The sequence below is a fragment of the Pteropus medius genome, unplaced genomic scaffold, assembly GCF_902729225.1.
Source record: "Pteropus medius unplaced genomic scaffold, Ma_sr-lr_union100, whole genome shotgun sequence".
In the NCBI taxonomy this organism is placed as follows: domain Eukaryota; kingdom Metazoa; phylum Chordata; class Mammalia; order Chiroptera; family Pteropodidae; genus Pteropus; species Pteropus medius.
In genome coordinates, this window is record NW_024350326.1 from 491,404 (window position 1) to 509,298 (window position 17,895).

At 59.4% G+C, this 17,895-nt stretch overlaps 2 protein-coding genes across 2 annotated transcripts in view; both read left to right on the forward strand.

The window, feature by feature from the left end:
* Positions 1–7,254, forward strand: part of ETFB (electron transfer flavoprotein subunit beta) — a 10,272-nt gene extending 3,018 nt beyond the window's left edge. The window contains exons 2-6 of the mRNA XM_039839598.1: positions 2,792–2,950; positions 3,106–3,264; positions 5,155–5,217; positions 6,110–6,268; positions 7,044–7,254. Of these exons, the coding sequence (XP_039695532.1) occupies positions 2,792–2,950; positions 3,106–3,264; positions 5,155–5,217; positions 6,110–6,268; positions 7,044–7,214 (711 nt within the window). The 3' untranslated portion in view covers positions 7,215–7,254. The remainder of the gene's footprint in view (positions 1–2,791; positions 2,951–3,105; positions 3,265–5,154; positions 5,218–6,109; positions 6,269–7,043) is intronic.
* Positions 7,255–7,521: 267 nt separating this feature from the next.
* Positions 7,522–17,106, forward strand: VSIG10L (V-set and immunoglobulin domain containing 10 like). The gene is given in 12 exon segments (XM_039839597.1): positions 7,522–8,272; positions 8,974–9,095; positions 9,176–9,262; positions 9,265–10,017; positions 10,435–10,728; positions 10,856–11,140; positions 11,897–12,151; positions 12,669–12,947; positions 13,206–13,502; positions 15,310–15,423; positions 15,636–15,790; positions 16,272–17,106. Coding segments are annotated over 12 exon segments (2,745 nt in total). The 5' UTR covers positions 7,522–8,240; the 3' UTR covers positions 16,344–17,106.
* Positions 17,107–17,895: the final 789 nt, after the last annotated feature.

The window sequence follows — 17,895 nt, forward strand, 5'->3', positions numbered from 1 at the left end:
TGAACGTGTGTGTGTGTGTTTGTGTGTATGTGCGTGTCAGCGTGTGTGTGTGCGTGTCTGTGTCTGGGTGTGTTTGTGTAAGTGTGTCTGGGCATCTGGCTGTCTGTGCGTGTCTAGGGTATTAATAGGCACTTGGCATCACAGTGTACTCAGTTCCGGCCAAGGACACATTTTCCATGAGGTCGGTGAAGCTTAGCGTCCAGGGCTTCTCCTGAGGCCCAGAAGAGGCCGGAGCAGCTGTGTGTCATGGTGTGACCTTCACTTTGCTAAGGAGGACCCTCCAAGGGATGGGTCTGTGGGTCCCAGAAAACCGGTTTCCGTCTCGGGGCCGCCCCGGCCAGCCACGCCTCCTGTCAGTTCTGGGAACACGTGGCTTTGCCCACTCCCCTTCGCCCCTCCTGCTTTTGGCATGTCTGGCACCTCCTCGCCACTCAGGTCACACGTGTCACCTTCGGGATGTGTCTTCTCTGCCCCACACGAGGTGTCCTGTTGAACGGTCTCGGTGCTGACTGCCACCTAGCCCTTTGTCAGCGTCGTCGCTTGCTGGCCACTGTCTCCCATCTGGCCTTGGCTGCCCTGGTCACCCAGTGCCCTACCTGAAGCCCCAGCACAGTCCCGGTGACACGCATGACAGAAAGCCTAGAGGGCAGCACCGAACAGGGGTCCTTGAGCTGTGTCAGGGGCTCAGGGAAAGCTGTCAGAAGTCCCTTCACAGAAACCCACTGCGATACGGTGGGCAGGAGGTCAAAGGACTGGCCCGCCCACCTCTGTGGCCACACTTGGCATCCGGGCGGCTCTCATGCTTCCCTTCCCCACACAGACCGGGAGTTCGGCTTCAGTCCTTTCACTGGCAGATGAAGGTGGTGACGGCAGTCACCAGCCTCCGGCTAAATGACGTAATGCACAAAACCCCGGAGCGTCGCCCGCCTGGCTCAGGGCTAGTTCCGCTGAGGGTCAATACTTGCCCCTTGAGAGAAAGCCTGGTGTTTCCTGCTGAATCATATCCTTCGATTTATAAAACATCATTATTAAACAAAAAGAGAGAGAGGCTATTACTGATTTTTCAGACTCACCATTGTTTCTTGACTTATGTAATTTAATTAAACAGTAGTTTTGAAGCCGGAAATCGTTTCAGGCTTAAAAGGTCTGTGGGAGTAGGTGAGCTGGCAGGTGTCCTTGGTGCCAGATAGTTCTCGTCCCTTCCTCCTCAAAGTCAGGACTCTGCGGCCCCCCATCCTGCCAGAGAAGGGTCAGGCTTGGGGCCCTGCACCAGCCCCCCGGCTCACCAGCACAGTGGTGGGGGGCTGCTTTCTTGTTTAAAAGGGAAACTCCTCGCTCAGATTTAACTCTGTCATGAGAGGCTTTTGCCTTTTAGCTGCCGTGTTGTTGACTAAGTGTTTGGATGGACAGGTACAGGTTCTAATGTGAGCGAGTTCTCATTCATTCGACCAACGAGTGTTTACTGCGCACCTACTATGTGCCAGGCACCTACTATGTGCCGGACACCATGCTAGGCCCTGGGGATACAGTCACGAACAAAATAGAAGTAAATCCATGTCCTCGGGGAGGTGACATCCTGGTGGGGAGAAGATGGATTGTAAATTTTGAGTACAGTGCGTGTGGTTAGTCAGCAGAGGTCAGCGCTACAGAAAGGGTTAAACAGATGCGGGTGGAGGGGAGAGTTGGGAGGGGTGCGTTTTAAATAGGGTGCTTGCGGGAAGGTGGAGGGAGGCAAGGGACCCAGCCAGGGGCACATCTGGGGGATTCTGGGGAGCATGTAATGCGCCCAGCACGGGTTCTTGTGTAAACACATGGGTTCAGCATGTGGGTTTTGTGTTTCTGGAGAGTAAATTGATCAGTCCTGAAATGCGAGCCTTATTTTTTGGAGTTAAAATGACTTCAAAAACGAGATAATGATAATGACAGGAAACGACAGGTGTCTTTTTTCTCTTTGTCCCCCTTGTCCTACTCCTTCTAATGTATCGGTCCAGGAGGCCCGGCCTGAGTGGGAACCCCAGTTTGAACCCCAGACCCCTGTCTCTATCCTGTCCGGCTGGTGGGAGGGACAGCCACACGCATCAGCCCCAGAGAGAAGCGTTCAGGACAATAGTGAGAGTGAGTGTCACAGTGTCCCCAGCTGGGCCCTGTGGCTACCCAGGTCTGCTCTGGCCGAGTCTTTGCTGACGGCCACAGGGGGGAAGAGAGAGGAGGCCGGGCCGGGTCACGCAGGCTGCCTGCGGGGCTGCCGCGGGCGTCCCCAGCGCAGAGCTGAAGCCGGCGCCCTCCCTGCTGTGCCAAGTGCCCACCAGCAAGCCGGCAGTCTGTTTGAGCCCCCCTCCCGCCTCCCCCAGCACCCCATCCAGCGCCAGGTTCTGCCCGCTGCACCTCCCAAGACCTCCGATCCATCCCCTCTGCACCCCCACTCTCCCGGCTGTCCGGGCCACTGCCATCTCTTATGTCAGTGACTCACAGCTGCCCAGCTGTCTCCTCGTGTCCACTCCTGCCGTTTTTCCAGATTTTCTCCACCAAGAATCCAGAACGGCCTTGCCCAACTCAGGGCCAGGACCCAGTGGGGGCTCGGTGAAGACGCAGCGTAAGAGGGAAGCTTTGCCGGCCCCCCACCTTTGCCTGTGTGGTAGAGGAGGCCTTCAGTGCTGACCGGCTCTGTCCCCGGACAAGGCCCTGCCCCTCCGGGCCCCGTCGTCCCCTCCAGCCTGTGCCAGGGCGAGTGCTGCGGCCCTTGTCTCGCCTCCTTCCCCCTGACCCTGTCCCTTGTCTCCTGGCCGGGCAGATCCGTGTGAAGCCTGACAAGACAGGCGTGGTCACAGACGGCGTGAAGCACTCCATGAACCCCTTCTGCGAGATCGCCGTGGAGGAGGCGGTGCGGCTCAAGGAGAAGAAGCTGGTGAAGGAGGTCATCGCCGTCAGCTGCGGGCCCGCCCAGTGCCAGGTGCCCAGGGCCCGCGGGGGGCTGCCGGGGCCCGGACTCCCGGCCCTGAGGGGCTCGGGGCCCAGCTCCTAGATCTGACGGAGGAGGAGGCTGGCGCCGGCTCCTGGGTCCCCCTGGGGCCAGAAGCCAAGTCAAGCCGCTTCTCTTCCTGTCAGGAGACCATCCGCACGGCCCTGGCCATGGGTGCAGACCGAGGCATCCACGTGGAGGTGCCAGCTGCAGAGGCAGACCGCCTGGGTCCCCTGCAGGTGGCCCGGGTCCTAGCCAAGCTGGCGGAAAAGGAGAAGGTGGACCTGGTGCTTCTGGGCAAGCAGGTGGGTGTGCCCGGCCCTCCCCGGCTCCCGCCTCTGTCCCCGCTCAGGGGTGCAGGGCCGTGGGGCGAGACTGCAGGGGGCTCTCGCCTGGGCCTCGGATGTCCTGGGCTGAGCACCCCCGCTAGAGAGCTGGAGCAGGACGGCAGGTCACTGGTGGTCCTGCCGGGTGACGGTGGATCTGCAGCGGCCCTGAGAAGGGTTCATGTGGGAGAAAAGGAGGCCGGGGCCCAGTCCGACAGCACAGAGGGACAGAGCGGAGGGACAGGTGGCTGGAGGGAAGGGGCTGGGGGCTGGGCTGCTGCCAGGATCTGGAAGAGCAGGCGCGAGGACGTGGGGGACACTGTGCGGGTTCGGGATCGAGGCCTGGGCTTGCACAGAGACCCAGGGCTTGTGGAGGGCATGGGGACCCCGGAGGTCTATGAGCAGGGAAGGGGCGGGAGCGCTGTGGGTGCAGAAACCCCATGACTGGGAGGGGAGAGGCTGGAGCCGGCAGTTTGGGGAGGAGGCTGGGGCCTAACAGAGGAGGCTGGAGGGTGAGGTCTCGACTAGAGCCTCCTCCAGCTCCCGGCTCTCCCGGCCAAGGCAGGCGTGCGTTCCGGCCCGTCCGTTCCTGTGCGGACCAGGGCCAGCCTTCCTCGGGGGTGGCCTCCCCACCGAGTCCTCTGAGGACAGACCTTGTGGGCCCCCCTGCCGGGGGAGGGGCACCGGCGGGCCATCAGAAGAGCCGGAGACAGGCAGGCGTCGGAGGGGAAACCGAGAGGCAGGGATGGAGGCTGAGGAAGGTCAGATGGTGCAGAGACGGCACGGAGGCTCAGACGCAGAGCTGGGGCCCCGTGGGGAGAGACGGGGTTCCAGAGGGCCGGCCCTACCCCCAATGGGAACCGGTAGGTCACTGGCCGCCCTGCCCGAGGCAGGCAGTAGAAAACAGAGCCGACAGCGGGTGGCGAGAGCACAGGACAGGAGAGGGAGGCAGAGGCCTCACCAGAGTCCGGCCGAGAAGGCCGGGTCCGTGTGGGGCCCGAGACCAGGTCCGCGCCAGCTTCCCGGGACACGGGGGCTGCTGGCACGGCTGTTGGAGTCCCCCGCATCTGCCCATGGGTTCGGCTTCTGCCGTCCTGCCTGTCCTGGCTGGTGGGCCTCCAGCTGGGGAGATGCTGGGTGGGCTGGTCAGGGTGCTTCGTCCTGAGTGGCGGGATCAGGGCTCAAGCTGGCTCAAGCCAAAACCCAAACTCACTAGCGCACGCGATGCGGGCTGCAGGCGTGGCTTGGTCCAGGGTCACGTGCGCTGTGCGACCTGCTCCTCTGTCGTGACTTCGCTCTCCGGGCCTCCAGGCTCATAGCCCCGCAGCCCAGAGGCCCCAGTGGAGAGAAAAGAGCCTTTCCCGAGGGCCAGGCAAACGCCCAGGGCGGCCTCCTCATTGGTCCAGCTGGAGTCATGGGCCCGCCCCTGAACCAATCACTGGGCTGGGGGACAGAACGTTTCTATTGGCCCAAACCCTGTGCATTGACTTCGAATATTTAAATGGAGCAAAGATTTGGCACTGGGGGTACCAGGTGCTCTCGTGTGCCCCAGATGAGCGACTGCCCGTCCCTGGGCTCCTGTGAAGGATGGGATCTTTCTAGACTAGGAGTTAGGAAACTGGCTGTGGCCACCACTGATTCTGTAAATAAAGTTTTATTGGAACACCGCCACCCCAGTTTGTATGTGTAGACGTGTGTTGTCTGTGGCTGCCGGTGCACCAGGCAGAGTGGGTTGCCGTGACAGAGGCCGGGTGATGTTTACTATCTGGGGCCATTATAGGGAATGTTTGCGAACCCCTGTTCCAGACAAAGGCCCCCATGGTGCGTGAAAAGCCACATTGTCACGGTCTTCTCTCTGTCCCCACTCAGGCCATCGACGATGACTGTAACCAGACAGGGCAGATGACAGCCGGATTTCTGGACTGGCCACAGGTGAGGCTGGAGCGGGGAGCCCCCGCTGAGGCCGAGGCGGGGAGCTTGGAGCGCGTCCCCTCCTGTCCCCGCCCTTCTGCAGCGAGGCAGGCTTAAAGCAGGAGGCTGCTGCAGCATGCGGGAAGCGGGGGCTGCCAGCTGGGACCCCGGCTTCCTCCAGCCCTTCACATGCCCCCTACCGATCCCCCCACCCCCGACTTACCAAGCTCACCCCTGCCCCGGGGCCTTTGCACGTGCCGTTCCTGCAGCCTGGAAGAAGGTTCCCTCAGGTCGCTCAGGGTTTTCACTCCTGTCCTTCCGATAGATACCCCTCAGGTATCACCCCTCCAGGGAGGCCTTCTTTGCCTCCCAAGGACATGGGGCCTCTGGGGACATTGTGAGAATGAAGGTCAAACACGAGGCTGTTGTGGACCCAGCAGAGGGGTCTTGAAGGGAGCTCTTGGGGACGGAATGGTGGGTAGGTGAAGCATGGCATGGAGCCTGGAACCAGACGTGCCGGCTGTGGGTGGCAGTGGACGTGTCTTTGGGCCTCTGTCTGCCTCAGCTTTCCTCATCGGTAAAGTGGGGACACGGCCGTTCCCGATGGTCCTGTGAGCATCGGATGCCCTAATGCATTTAGATTGCTCAGAACGGCACCCAGTACTCAGTACGTGCTCACGATGACCAGGGAAGGGAGACCCAGGATGCTGAGCCCCACGCCTTGGCCTCCAGCGAGAGTGAGGGTGCCTTCCCCTAGGTTTTCGAGGTCTCTTTCTGTGGCTTCCTTTTGAACTGGGCGTCTGCAGGGCACCTCGCCAGATGCTCTCTCTCTCGTCCACTCCTCCGTGCGTATCTTTGGTGGTGGCCCGCCCCGAATTAACCTGCCCACTCCCCCCACGCTGTCCGCACCCAGGGCACCTTCGCCTCCCAGTTAACGCTGGAAGGGGACAAGTTGAAAGTGGAGCGGGAGGTTGACGGAGGCCTGGAGACCCTGCGCCTGAAGCTGCCTGCTGTGGTGACCGCTGACCTGCGGCTCAACGAGCCCCGATATGCCACGCTGCCCAACATCATGGTGAGGACTGGGGGGATCACCAAGGGCCTGAGAGGGTTGCCAAGGGCCAGGGCGGGGTCACTGAGGGCCTGGGGGTGCGTGAGTGTCGCAGGCCCAGTACCTCCCTGGTGGCCAGATGGGAGGAGACAGGATCCAAGGGACATCTGGCCTTAAGGAAGGGATCACTGGTCATTTTGGCTAACAAGATTCACTGGGTAATTTCTACCAATAATGATAGTTCGTGGCAGCTGTTTTGGCCATCAGGATAGGTTTGCCATTTATCTCAGGCAATAGAAAGGCTTCACTGGACAGTAAAAAGGGTCAGTTCAACCAAAGGGAACAGTTCATTGAGTAATCCTAGCCAAATAAGGAGGATTTATTGGGTCACATCAGCCAATAGGGTGTGTTCACTGTGGCATCTCAGCCAACAGGGTGGGTTCTGTGTGTCATCTCAGCCAATAGGCAGAGTTCCGTGTGGTCAGCTTGGCCCAAAGTGCAGTGAATTATTACTGCCAGAAAGATGAGTTTGCCGGTCTTTCCAGCCAATGCACAGTTTCCCAAGCCGGCTGACTACAGGACTCCCACATGGGAGAGCTTCCCAGGAAATCCCAGCCAACAGGGATTACCCACACCCAGTGTGGCCTTGTCAGAGGTCCCCATGTCCTGGCCAGTGGACACGAACTCAGAAGGGTTCAGCCAATGGGCATGGTCTTGCAGGCGGCGCTCCTGGCTGCGGGCTGCAGGAGGGTGGGCTGGGGCCTCGGCAGCCCTGTGAGCGGGGGCTTCCTGTGTGTAGAAAGCCAAGAAGAAGAAGATCGAGGTGCTCAAGGCCGGGGACCTGGGCGTGGACCTGACCTCCAAGCTCTCTGTGGTTAGCGTGGAGGACCCGCCCCAGCGCACGGCTGGCGTCAAGGTGGAGACCACGGAGGACCTGGTGGCCAAGCTGCGGGAGATTGGGAGGATCTGAGCCCCTCCAGGAAACTCGGCAATAAAACTTTGACTCCTGACGTCTGTCTCTGTTACCTCATTCCATGGACACCGTTCTTTGATTCATTCAACAAACATTCGCTTAAGTGTCCTGGGTGCCAGGCCCTGTGCTGGGCGACGCCGGGGACCCAGGTGAGTTATTTCCAGCCCTTGCGCTTGAGAAGCTTCCATGTCGAAGGGGGGGTGTGGACGTGGGCATGAGTCGGGGTGCTGTGTGCCATAAGAGGAGGCGGGTTGGGCGCTTGGGAACCCACAGCGGGCATCTGACCTGCCCTGTGGGGTCAGAGAGACTTCCCAGGGTGGCATCGAAGGTGAATCTCAAAGACAATATCAGTGAGGTACGGGAGAAGGGCTTTCATTTGCAAAGCATTTGCTGAGGACTCCGGGTGCCAGGTCCCCTGCCGAGACTTGAGGGGACAGGAGCCCAGAAGCTCTGATTCTGGTTGGAGAGATAGACAAGCAACAGACTATATCGAAACCTAGTATGGGGATGCAGAGCCGGGGGGCCGAGAGTCGAACTCGGTGATTTCGGACCCTCGCTGACACACAGAAAAACAGTACATTCTCACTATATACTGTTGCCATTATCACCAACGTGGCGAGAACTGTGTCTGGGTAAGCTCGAAGGACTGGGAGCTGAGCAGAGGCGCCGAGGTCAGCATGGGTGGTGGAAGCTCTCAGAAGGAGCGAGCAGCCTGACCATCTCGGGCTGAGGCCCAGCTTCTCCTTCTTGCTGTGCAACCGCCAGCAGTTCCCTTGACCCCTCTGAGCCACGGCCCCCTGGTTTATAAACACCCAGCTCACAGGGCATTCGGAAAGGTTCAGCCCAGTCATACCTGGGAAGCATTTTTGCACGGTTCCCGGGTGCACGGTAAGTGGTAATTATTATTTTCGTTCTTAGTGAGAGACTTGAAGAACAAGTCGGAGAGGCAGCCTGGAGCGGGGCGGGAAGCAAGGGAGAGCATTCCAGGCAGAGGAAACCACCTGCAAATCTGGGAGGGGAGAGATGGGGCCTCAGGATGGCAGGACATTCGAAGAGTAAGGCCGGAGCGGGGAGGGCAGAGAGGCCGGGGCAGAGGGGTGCAGGGGGGAGGAGGGTTGGGGTTCAGAGACTGACCCAGTGAGGGTGGGGAGGGAGAGGAGGCTTCCAGCCCCTGTGAGGATGGTAGAACCATACTTGAGATGGAGAACCCAGAGGGAGGGTCAGGTCAGAGGAAAGACACTGATTTCAGTAGGACGCAGGGCATGGAAGCTCTGGGGGACACAGAGGTGCAGCCCTGGGTCTCAGGGGATATGACCGGGTGGGAGAAAGCCACTTGAAACTTAGTCCCGAGGGCACGGGGAGCCACGAAAGGGTTTGGAACAGAGGAAGAGCAGGGTCTGACCTGGGTATCTAAGGCTGCAGGCAGGACAGGGCGGACCTATGGCCAGGAGCCTGGGGAGGAGGAAGCTTGCGCTCAGGCTAAGGCCGTCCGAGGTGGGGCTCTCTGAAAGGTCACCTCACCCTCCTTCAGGAAGTCTTCCTGGCTTTGCTCCCATCTTTCCAGCTGGGACTTAGCGCTCACCATCTTCCCCTCCCCCCCTCCCCGGGGGTGGGCAGGGCGGAGGGTCGGGCTGGGCCACCCCTCAGATGGGACCAGCTGGTGAGTACCAGTGGGGTGGGGTGGGCCACTCAGCCCTAGCCTGATGGGTGGAGGGTCCCGGTGCCTCCCACTGGGTCTGGCTGCCTCCCCGCCCAGGAAGCTACCAGTCCTGTCGGACTCGTCCTTGGACGGCGGGGTGCAGGCCGAGTATCACTGCACTGTCCTCGGGGCCAGCACCATGGACCCCTCACGGGCTCTGCCGCTCTTCCTGCTCCTGGGTAAGACCCCCTCACCCCAGCCGCTTCCCCACCGGTCCCTCCATCAGCAGTCCCCCAACACCCCCTCCTCTCCCCTGCAGCCTCCGGAGGAGGGGTCGCCACCCTCAGAGCCTCTCCTGGAGTTCAGCGAGCCAATTTCACCTCTGACTCAGGAAGCTCTTCCCAGGGCCAGGAGCGAATGTCCCCTCCACCAACCCCCCCAGCTGGAAATTTCCGGATCAATCTCTAGGTTCAAAACCCACAACTGGAATCCCCCATTCCAAATGGCTTTCTGAGGCTCCAGATTTGAACGACGTGCTTGGGTCCTGGGCAAGTGCCTCTGCGGGGGACGGACAGTTGGTCCCGGACCCCGCCTCCTCTGGGGGCCCGGGTCCCCAAGTGTTTCCCGATATCTCGGTTTCTCCAGTTCCTGCCCAGGACACAGAAGCCCGCTTCCCTGTTAAAACCCCAGCTTCGAACGTTTCTACTCAAGTCCCTGGTAGTGAGGTGTCCGTGGAGGACCCAGGGTCACAGTTTTCCCCCGGGGATCCAGACTTTAAATTCTCCACCCACGGACCGGACCCCAAAGTCCCCGCGGAAGCCCTCCCAAGGCCCAGCTTCCCCCAGCAAGTGGGGGGGCCTCTCGCGGTGCTGGTGGGGACTACCATCCAGCTCCCCCTGGTTCCAGTCCCCAGCCCTGGGCCCCCTGCCCCTCTGGTGGTCTGGCGCCGCGGCTCCAAGGTGCTGGCAGCGGGGGGCCTGGGGCCGGAGGCTCCTCTGATCAGCCTGGACCCCGCTCACAGAGACCGCCTGCGATTTGACCAGGCGGGAGGGGGTCTGGAGCTCGCCTCTGCCCGGCTGGAAGACGCTGGGGTCTACACGGCCGAGGTCATCCGGGCCGGCGTCTCCCGGCAGATTCAGGAGTTCACGGTGGGCGTATACGGTAAGTGGGCCTCGGGCTCCAGAGCGCAGGCGGTAGGGGCTGCTCTGCCAGACCTGTGGGGTCGCGCTGTTCTGAGGACGTTTCTTCCCCAGAGGATGGGGGCCGTGCTCAGGGCAGAGAGGACTTCTGGGCTGGAGGCGGGGAGAGGGCAGAGAGGAGAAAAGGGTCTGGGGGTCAAGATAGGGCACCTGAGGGAAGCTGGACCTGGGTGGGGATCACGACTCCCGGGGGCTTGCAGTCCAGAGAGAGAGCTGGAGGTTCGTACTCATGGGTCCGCGAGACGAGCACCGCTGGGCCCAGGAGGAGGCTGCGGCTGGACCTGGCAGACCCGGGGAGGGCGAGGAGGGGCTGGGGCTTGGAGTCCTGCGCCTAAGGGACGAGGAAGCCCTGAGTCTTGAGCACGTCCCCCTCTCCCAGAGCCCCTGCCCCAGCTGTCGGTGCAGCCCGAAGCTCCGGAGACAGAGGAGGGGGCTGTCGAGCTCCGGCTGCGCTGCTTGGGGTGGGCGCCGGGGCGCGGGGAGCTGAGCTGGAGTCGCGACGGACGCGCCCTGGAGGCGGGGGACCCGGAGGGAGCGGAGTCGCTCCGGATCCGAGCGGAGGGCGACCAGCTGCTCATCGCGCGCCCTGTGCGCAGCGACCACGCCCGGTACACTTGTCGCGTCCGCAGCCCCTTCGGACACACGGAGGCCGCGGCTGACGTCAGCGTCTTCTGTGAGTTGGGGGATGCTTCGGCGCGGGGCGGGGCCCTGGAGCCCTGGAGCCCTGGGGAGGAGGGAGCTGGAGGTCTAGACCCGGGTGGCCCCGACTCTCGCCGTCCCGAACCCCTCCCTCCACCCAGACGGCCCGGATCCTCCGGTCATCAAGATCTCCTCGGACCGCGACGCCGACCCCGCCCTCTATGTCACCGCGGGCAGCAACGTGACTCTGCGCTGCAGCGCCGCCTCGCGGCCGCCCGCCGACATCGCGTGGAGCCTGGCGGACCCCGCCGAGGCCGCGGTGCCCGCGGGCCCGCGCCTCCTGCTGCCCGCGGTCGGGCCGGGCCACGCCGGCGCCTACGCCTGTCTTGCGGCGAACCCGCGCACCGGCCTCCGCCGCCGCTCGCTGCTCAACCTTACGGTGGCGGGTGAGCGCGGCCGGGGCGGGATGCAGGGCCGGGGTGCCGGGAGAGGACCCGCCACCGCGGAGGGGCGGGGCCGGCAGGGAGGAGCGGAGATGCATGTGGGTGGGAGGGGCCACCGCAGAGGGGGCAGGGCCGCCAAGGGAGGAGGAATGGAGTCGTGGGCTCCAGCAAGGGAGGGCAGTGACAAACTCTGGAGTGGGAGGAACCCTGGGAGCAAGGGCTCCAGCTGGAAGAAGGGGCTCAAAATGCCATGAAATCAGTCGCTCAAGGAAGGGGCAGAACCAGGCAATGTCAGGCAGTGCCAGCATGTCAGTCAGGAGCAGTGTACTTTAATTAAGAGATGAGGCCAGGGAGAATGGAGTGGAAACAGGAAGAACCGGTGACTCAAGAGAGGAGCAGGAGGAAAGACAGAAATGACAGGTAGAAAACCCTGAAAGGCAAGGGCTCCAACTCTGAAAGTGGAATAATCTACAATGGAATAAAATGACAGAACCAGCAAGGGAGGGGCGGGGCCAGCATGTGGGTGGGAGGGCCACAGCGGAGGGGCGGGGCCGTCAAGGAAGAGCGCAGGGAAGACGGAGTTTCCTTGTAAAAGAGGAGGGGACACTCACGGGAAAGAGTGGAAGCGACCCAGCGCTGGGTCACCCGGAGAAGGGGCGGGGCTAAGTGAGGAAGGGGTTGGGTGAATGCGTGGTGAGACTCGGCTAGAGGGGAGATGGCAGTGAAGCTGACCTCTCGTTCTCTCTGTCCTCTCCACAGATCTGCCCCCCGGGTCCCCACAGTGCTCCATTGAAGGGGGCCCGGGGGACCGCAGCCTCCGCTTCCGTTGCTGGTGGCCTGGCGGGTCCCCTGCCGCCTCCCTGCTGTTCCAGGGTCTCCCCGAAGGCGTCCGCGCGGGGCCGATGCACTCTGTGCTCCTGGCGGTTGTCCCCGCCCACCCCCGGCTCAGCGGCGTCCCCGTCACGTGCCTTGCTCGCCACCTGGTGACCACGCGCACCTGCACTGTTACCCCAGGTGAGAGCGACTGAGACTTCTTTCCTATTTCCAGAGGAGGCCGAGGTATTTCTTCCCTCCTTTAGGACATGAGAAAGGGAGACTTCTCAACTCCAGGAAAAAGGATTGATTTATTATTATTATTATTATTATTATTATTATTATTATTTTATTATTATTATTTTTGGGTCTTTAGCTCTACAGAAGGACCCAGGGTTTTCCTATATGTCAGGCGGGGCAGGGACGAAATTTCTTTCCTGGGTCCAGGAAAATGGCTGACACCTTCTCACGTGTTCAGAGCACTAAATCGTTGAGAATCACACGAGTGTCCCAGCCCAGGACCTGGCCTCTGGCATGTGCTTAGTCAGTCCTCTTTAAGGAAAGGCGATGAGTGACGCGCAGGGAGCGAAGGGCCGCGCTTCCTCATGTGGCTGAGGCGTCGAGCCTTCATCGCTGATTCGCCCAAGGACGCGGGACTTCTGTGACTCCAGGCAGGACAAGGTCCCGATCTCCTTGACTGGTTTTCTTGTGCCTGCAGAGGCCCCTCGAGAGGTGCTACTGCATCCGACGGTGGAGGAGACACAGTCAGGGGAGGCAGAGGTGGCGCTGGAGGCCTCTGGCTGTAGGCCACCTTCCAGAGCGTCCTGGGCCCGGGAAGGGCGGCCCCTGGCCACCGGAGGTGGGGGCCGGCTGCGGCTCAGCCAGGACGGGCAGACTCTACTCATTGGCAACTTCAGCCTGGACTGGGACCTGGGAAATTACTCCGTGTTGTGCAGTGGGGCGCTGGGTGCTGGGGCCGACCACATCACTCTCTCTGGTGAGTCCTTGTTCTTCCCAGAACTGAGGAGTCCAGATCCCCAGGCCCGCCCCCTCAGACTCAGAAATCCAGATCCTCAGTCCCTCCTCCCTCAGACCCAGGAGTCCAGGCCCCCAGCCACGCCTTCCCTTGTTGACCCGGGGGTCTGGGTCCTTAGACCCTCTTCCCCAGGGACCTATGAGCCCAGGCCCTCAGCAGCCCCCTTCCCTCTCCCCTCCAGGACCCACAAATCCCGCCCACCCGCCTTGATCTCCCCAGGACCCTCTATCTCCTCGTGGAGGTTGCAGAGAGCCCAGGATGCAGCAGTGCTGACTTGGGACGTGGAGCGCGGGGCCCTGATCAGCGGTTTTGAGATCCAGGCTCGGCCGGAGGGGCCCGAGCAGGGCAGAGCCAACACTTACAGGGACTGGGTCTCCCTGCTCGTCCTGGGGCCCCAGGAGCGATCTGCTGTGGTGCCCCTCCCTCCTCGGAACCCCGGGACGTGGGCCTTGCGCGTCCTGCCCACTCTGGGGGGTCAGCCGGGGACGCCCTCATCGAGCCGAGTGTACAGAGCCGGTGAGTTGGGGCCATGGGAGCCCCCCCCGGGCTGCCTCCCTCAGTCTGTTTCAGTGGACCCTTCCGCTCCCCGGCATTACTTTCCTGGGGCTGCCGGAATGTAGGACCACGGACTGGGTGGCAGAAACAACAGAAACGCGTTCTCTCACAGCTTTTGGAGGTCAGAAGTCCAAAACGAAGGTGTCAGCGGGGCTGTGTCCCCTCTGAGACTACGGGTAGAATCCTTGCTCACCTCCTCCAGCTTCGGATGACGGCTGTCAATTCTTGGCATTCCATGGCTGGCAGCCATGTCGGTCCAATCTCTGCCACGGCCTCCTCCTCCCTGTGTGTGTCTCTGGCTTATACTTGTAAGGACACCAGTCGTACTGGTTAGGGTGGACCCTAATGATCTCACCTTGACTTGAGTGGTTGAATTGCATCTCCCCAAAAAGGGTATATTATCATCGTGACCCCCGGGACCTGCGAAGGTACCCTCATTTGGAAATAGAGTCTCTGCAGGTGTAATCAAGTCAAGATAATCTGAAAAGACGCTATTTCTAAACAAGTTCACATTGACAAGCGCTGGGGTTAGAGTGTCAATATAGCTTTCTGGTGGGACACACAGGTCAACCCATAACAATCCCCAGCTTCTAAGTATTGGATGTCTCAGCGTTCAGACCTCTTCACTACCTGTGTGTCTCCCCAGGGGGACTCTGTGTATTCTCCCTGCCTTGAATTTAATTATTACTCGTATGACTCTCGAATGTCTGATCCCAAGCCCAGACTTTTCTTCTGAACTTCACATTTGAAAAGCCACCTCCCTAACCTGGCTTCTTCATTTTGGATGTCCAATTGGCTTCTCAAACTTCACATGTCCAAAACAGATTTCTCAACGTTTTTGCCCCAAACCGTGTCCCCCCGTCTTTTCCATCCCCCCTCCCCCACTGACGAGCTCCGGATGTTTGACTGGATGCACCACCACGAATACTCAAGTCACTTCGAACGTCCCCAGTCCACCAACGGTCCTGGCTGCCTTCCGTGCATTCTAGATCATCCATTTCTTGATCTCCCATAGATCAGATGCCACCGATCCCCTCCTAGGCTTCTGACGTGGAATCTCATTGATACCGCCCCGCCCCACCCCATTGCCCTCCTACAACTTACTCTTCATACGTAGGAGCCAGAGTCATACGGATCGGACCATGTCGCCGCTGACCTCCTCAAAAGCTTTTCATACATTCCTACGAGCTCCCCAGGCTCTGGTCCCCGCTCAGCCCTCCATCGCCATCCTCTTCCTCTTCGTCTTTCATTTCGTACCTTCCACCCACACTGGCCTTCGCTGAACACAGAAGACTCTTCCCTACCTCTGAGTCTTCGCGTTTTCTGTTCCTTCTGCTTGAAACATCCTTCGCCCTGTTTAGCACGCCTGGCTCCTTATCCTCCGGGTCTCTGCTAATACGTTCCTTCCTTGGGGACCTTCCCTCATCACCCTTTCTAAATGTCACCTCCCCTGCCATTATTTCAATCACAACATATTTATTTTTCTTCTGAGCACAATCTGTAATTACGTTATTTATTTGCTCATTCATTTCTGATTTCTCTCCTAAAATTAATCCCCATGAGAGTCGTTATCTTGATTTGCTCGCCGATGGATCTTCATCACCTGGTAGAATGCCAGGCCCATCCCGGTCCCTCCGTAAACGTTAAATGAATTGAGAAAGCTGGGTCCCGGGTTCCTGATTTCTGAGCGGCTTGGGGTTGAGGGGGCTTGGGAGACAGGCCCGGCCACGCCTCCTGCTCCCCTTAGCCTTCACTTTGTCTCTTCCAGGCCCCACCCTGGGCCCCGGGGCCATCGCCGGCATCGTCCTGGGCTCCCTACTAGGCTTGGCACTCCTGGCAGTACTTATCCTTCTGTGCATCTGTTGCCTGCGCCATTTTCGGGGTGAGTGATGGGCCAGCAGGTAGGATCTTCAGATAAAACTCCATTGGCGACTCGGCTGGGCCAATCAGCGCAGTTTCGGGTCATCCATCCCGCCTTCTTACCTCCATATCAGCCAATCATACTGAGGCTCCACTTCAGCCCAGCTTCCCTCGCCATTGGTCGGGTCTGCGTGTCACGTGTTTCTGTGTCTCTTCGCCCTCTCTCTTTTTCAGGAGAGACTCTCAAGAAAAAGAAGCATCTCCCCGCCTTTTTCCCTGTGGTCCCCCCACCAGAAAAGAAGTCGCAGAGTGTGGCCCCAGAGCAGGCCCCACAGCCTCTGCCCCTCAAAGTCCCTCCGGAGGACCCTAGCCCAACCAGGGCCCACCAAGTGAGTGTGGGAGCCCCCGCGACGCCCTGTTTTGTTGTTTAATCAGGGACACGGCAGTCTGAATTGTCTTCCTCCAGCTTTACTCGTTGTTTTAAGAAGCTGCTACAATTTTATCCTTTTTACATATATAAGAGTTGGACAGAGCTTCCCAGACAACGTTTATGTATTTTAAAAGAAGAACGAAGTTACGATTTTTCCTCAAAGGAGAGTAAGGTGGGACCTCCTTTATTTTTTTGCCATAAAAATGGGCAAAACTTCCATTTTGTCTCCGAAATGGGATGCAGTTTCTCCTCCATGAAGTTGGGGTCGTTTCGTGTCTCACCTCTCCCAAGGGTGGCTAGACATGTTTTTTATTCCTCGCAAATGGAGAGAACCCAGCTAACTTTTGAATCATGTGAGCTAGCATGCTAGAAAAGAGAGAGTCGTTGTCACGTCCAGGGGAACCGCTGAGGTTGTCCCTCGCCCCTCCTCTCTCTTCCAGGCCACCAGCCCCAGTCCAGTCGTCTCTCCAGGTGGGGGCCCGAAAACTGTTCGATCAGCCACACAGGTGTGACCGAGGCTAATGGCCTGCTCCGCACGGGAATTTCTGGGTGGGACTTCCTGTTTCGCCCCAGCCTTCCCATCCTGCTGTGACTGAAGGTTGGACCCCAAAAGTGGGACTTCCTGTCTTACTCTCTCACCTTGGAAGACTCCACCTGTGTTTGCATAAGAATATGAGACTCCTGAGCTGGGGACAGACGCCCGCCTGTGGGTCATGGATCGTGGATCTCACAGTGTGGTTTGCAAACCACCCAGCAGGCGAGATATGCAGGCCGTGCAGCAGACAGGCGGGGCTTGGGCCGTGAGCATCTCCGAAAAGGCCTCCGACATCCGCTTTTGCCTCCTCCAGGCTGCACCCGACCAGTTTCCAGCGTCTTCATCATAAAACGGATCAGATCACATGTCCCTCTTCTCTTTAAACTCTTCTGTGGCTTCCCATTGTCATTCAGATACCGTCCAGACTCATCATGACCTTCGAGCCTAGTGCTCCGGCCTCCATCAGCCTCTCTAACTCCCCTTTCAGTACGCGCCCCCACCCCGCTCTAGAAGCAAAGGCTTTCTCTCTGCCATACTTTATTCTCCCTTCAGGCCTTTGCCTCTAGAGTGTCCTTCGCCTGGAGCACGGCTCTTTCCCCTGTGTTGTTTATTTCCCGAGTGTAAAAGTGACCTTCACCATCTTAGAAGACCCTTCTTCAACCCCTGCCTTGGTCATGGGTTAAGTCCTAGCGACCCTGAACCTTCTGCTTCTCATCTGTAAATAAATCATTACTTGTTTAGCCTCTGACTTCCTCTCTAAGCCGAGAGCTTAGAGCTTCGTGGAGGCAGAGACCACGTCATTGTCTGCAGAATTTAACACAGAGCTCAGCAGACAGCAGGCAACCGATAAATATTGGTTAACCGATCAAACGTTTTGGTGCCAGCGACGGGCTGGGTTTGCTGCTGCTCTCCAGCACGATGTCTTCCTTTCTTCTTCAGCTGAGTTTCTCGGTGGAAATTTAGGGGGTGCATCAATGAAATTTAGGGGGTGCATCAAATTTGGCCGCCAATAACAGAGTAAATGGTGGCGAGAATTAACGAAGGTGGGTGGTTTCGAGGCTGGGTCAGCAACTTTGTGTCCCCCATCGAGGACCTGGGCTCATTGCACCCTCGTGCTGTACCATCCTCAGGGAGTTGGCGCGTTGTCTCACGTAGCAAGATGGCTGCTGCAGCTCCAGGCATCACATCTTCACACAACTGTATCTGAAGCCAAGAAGGAGGGAGCAGGGTTCTCTTTTCACACTCTCCCCTCGACCAACCTCATGAGTGGGGAAAAAAACTTTCCTGGAAGCCTACCAGAAACTTCCCTTATGTCTCATTGACCCAAAACTGGCCGTATCACTGCAAGGGAGTCTGGGAAACCAAATACCCCGGACTGTATCACGGGAGGTGAGTCTGACAATGGAGAAGAAATAGGAAAGAAATAGCTAAAGCACAGGCAACCAGGAGAGGAAAAGGTGTGAGGCATTCTGGTTAAAAACAGGCCAAAGAGGCCTTTGGGAAACAGAGCTCATGGATCATTTTGAAAA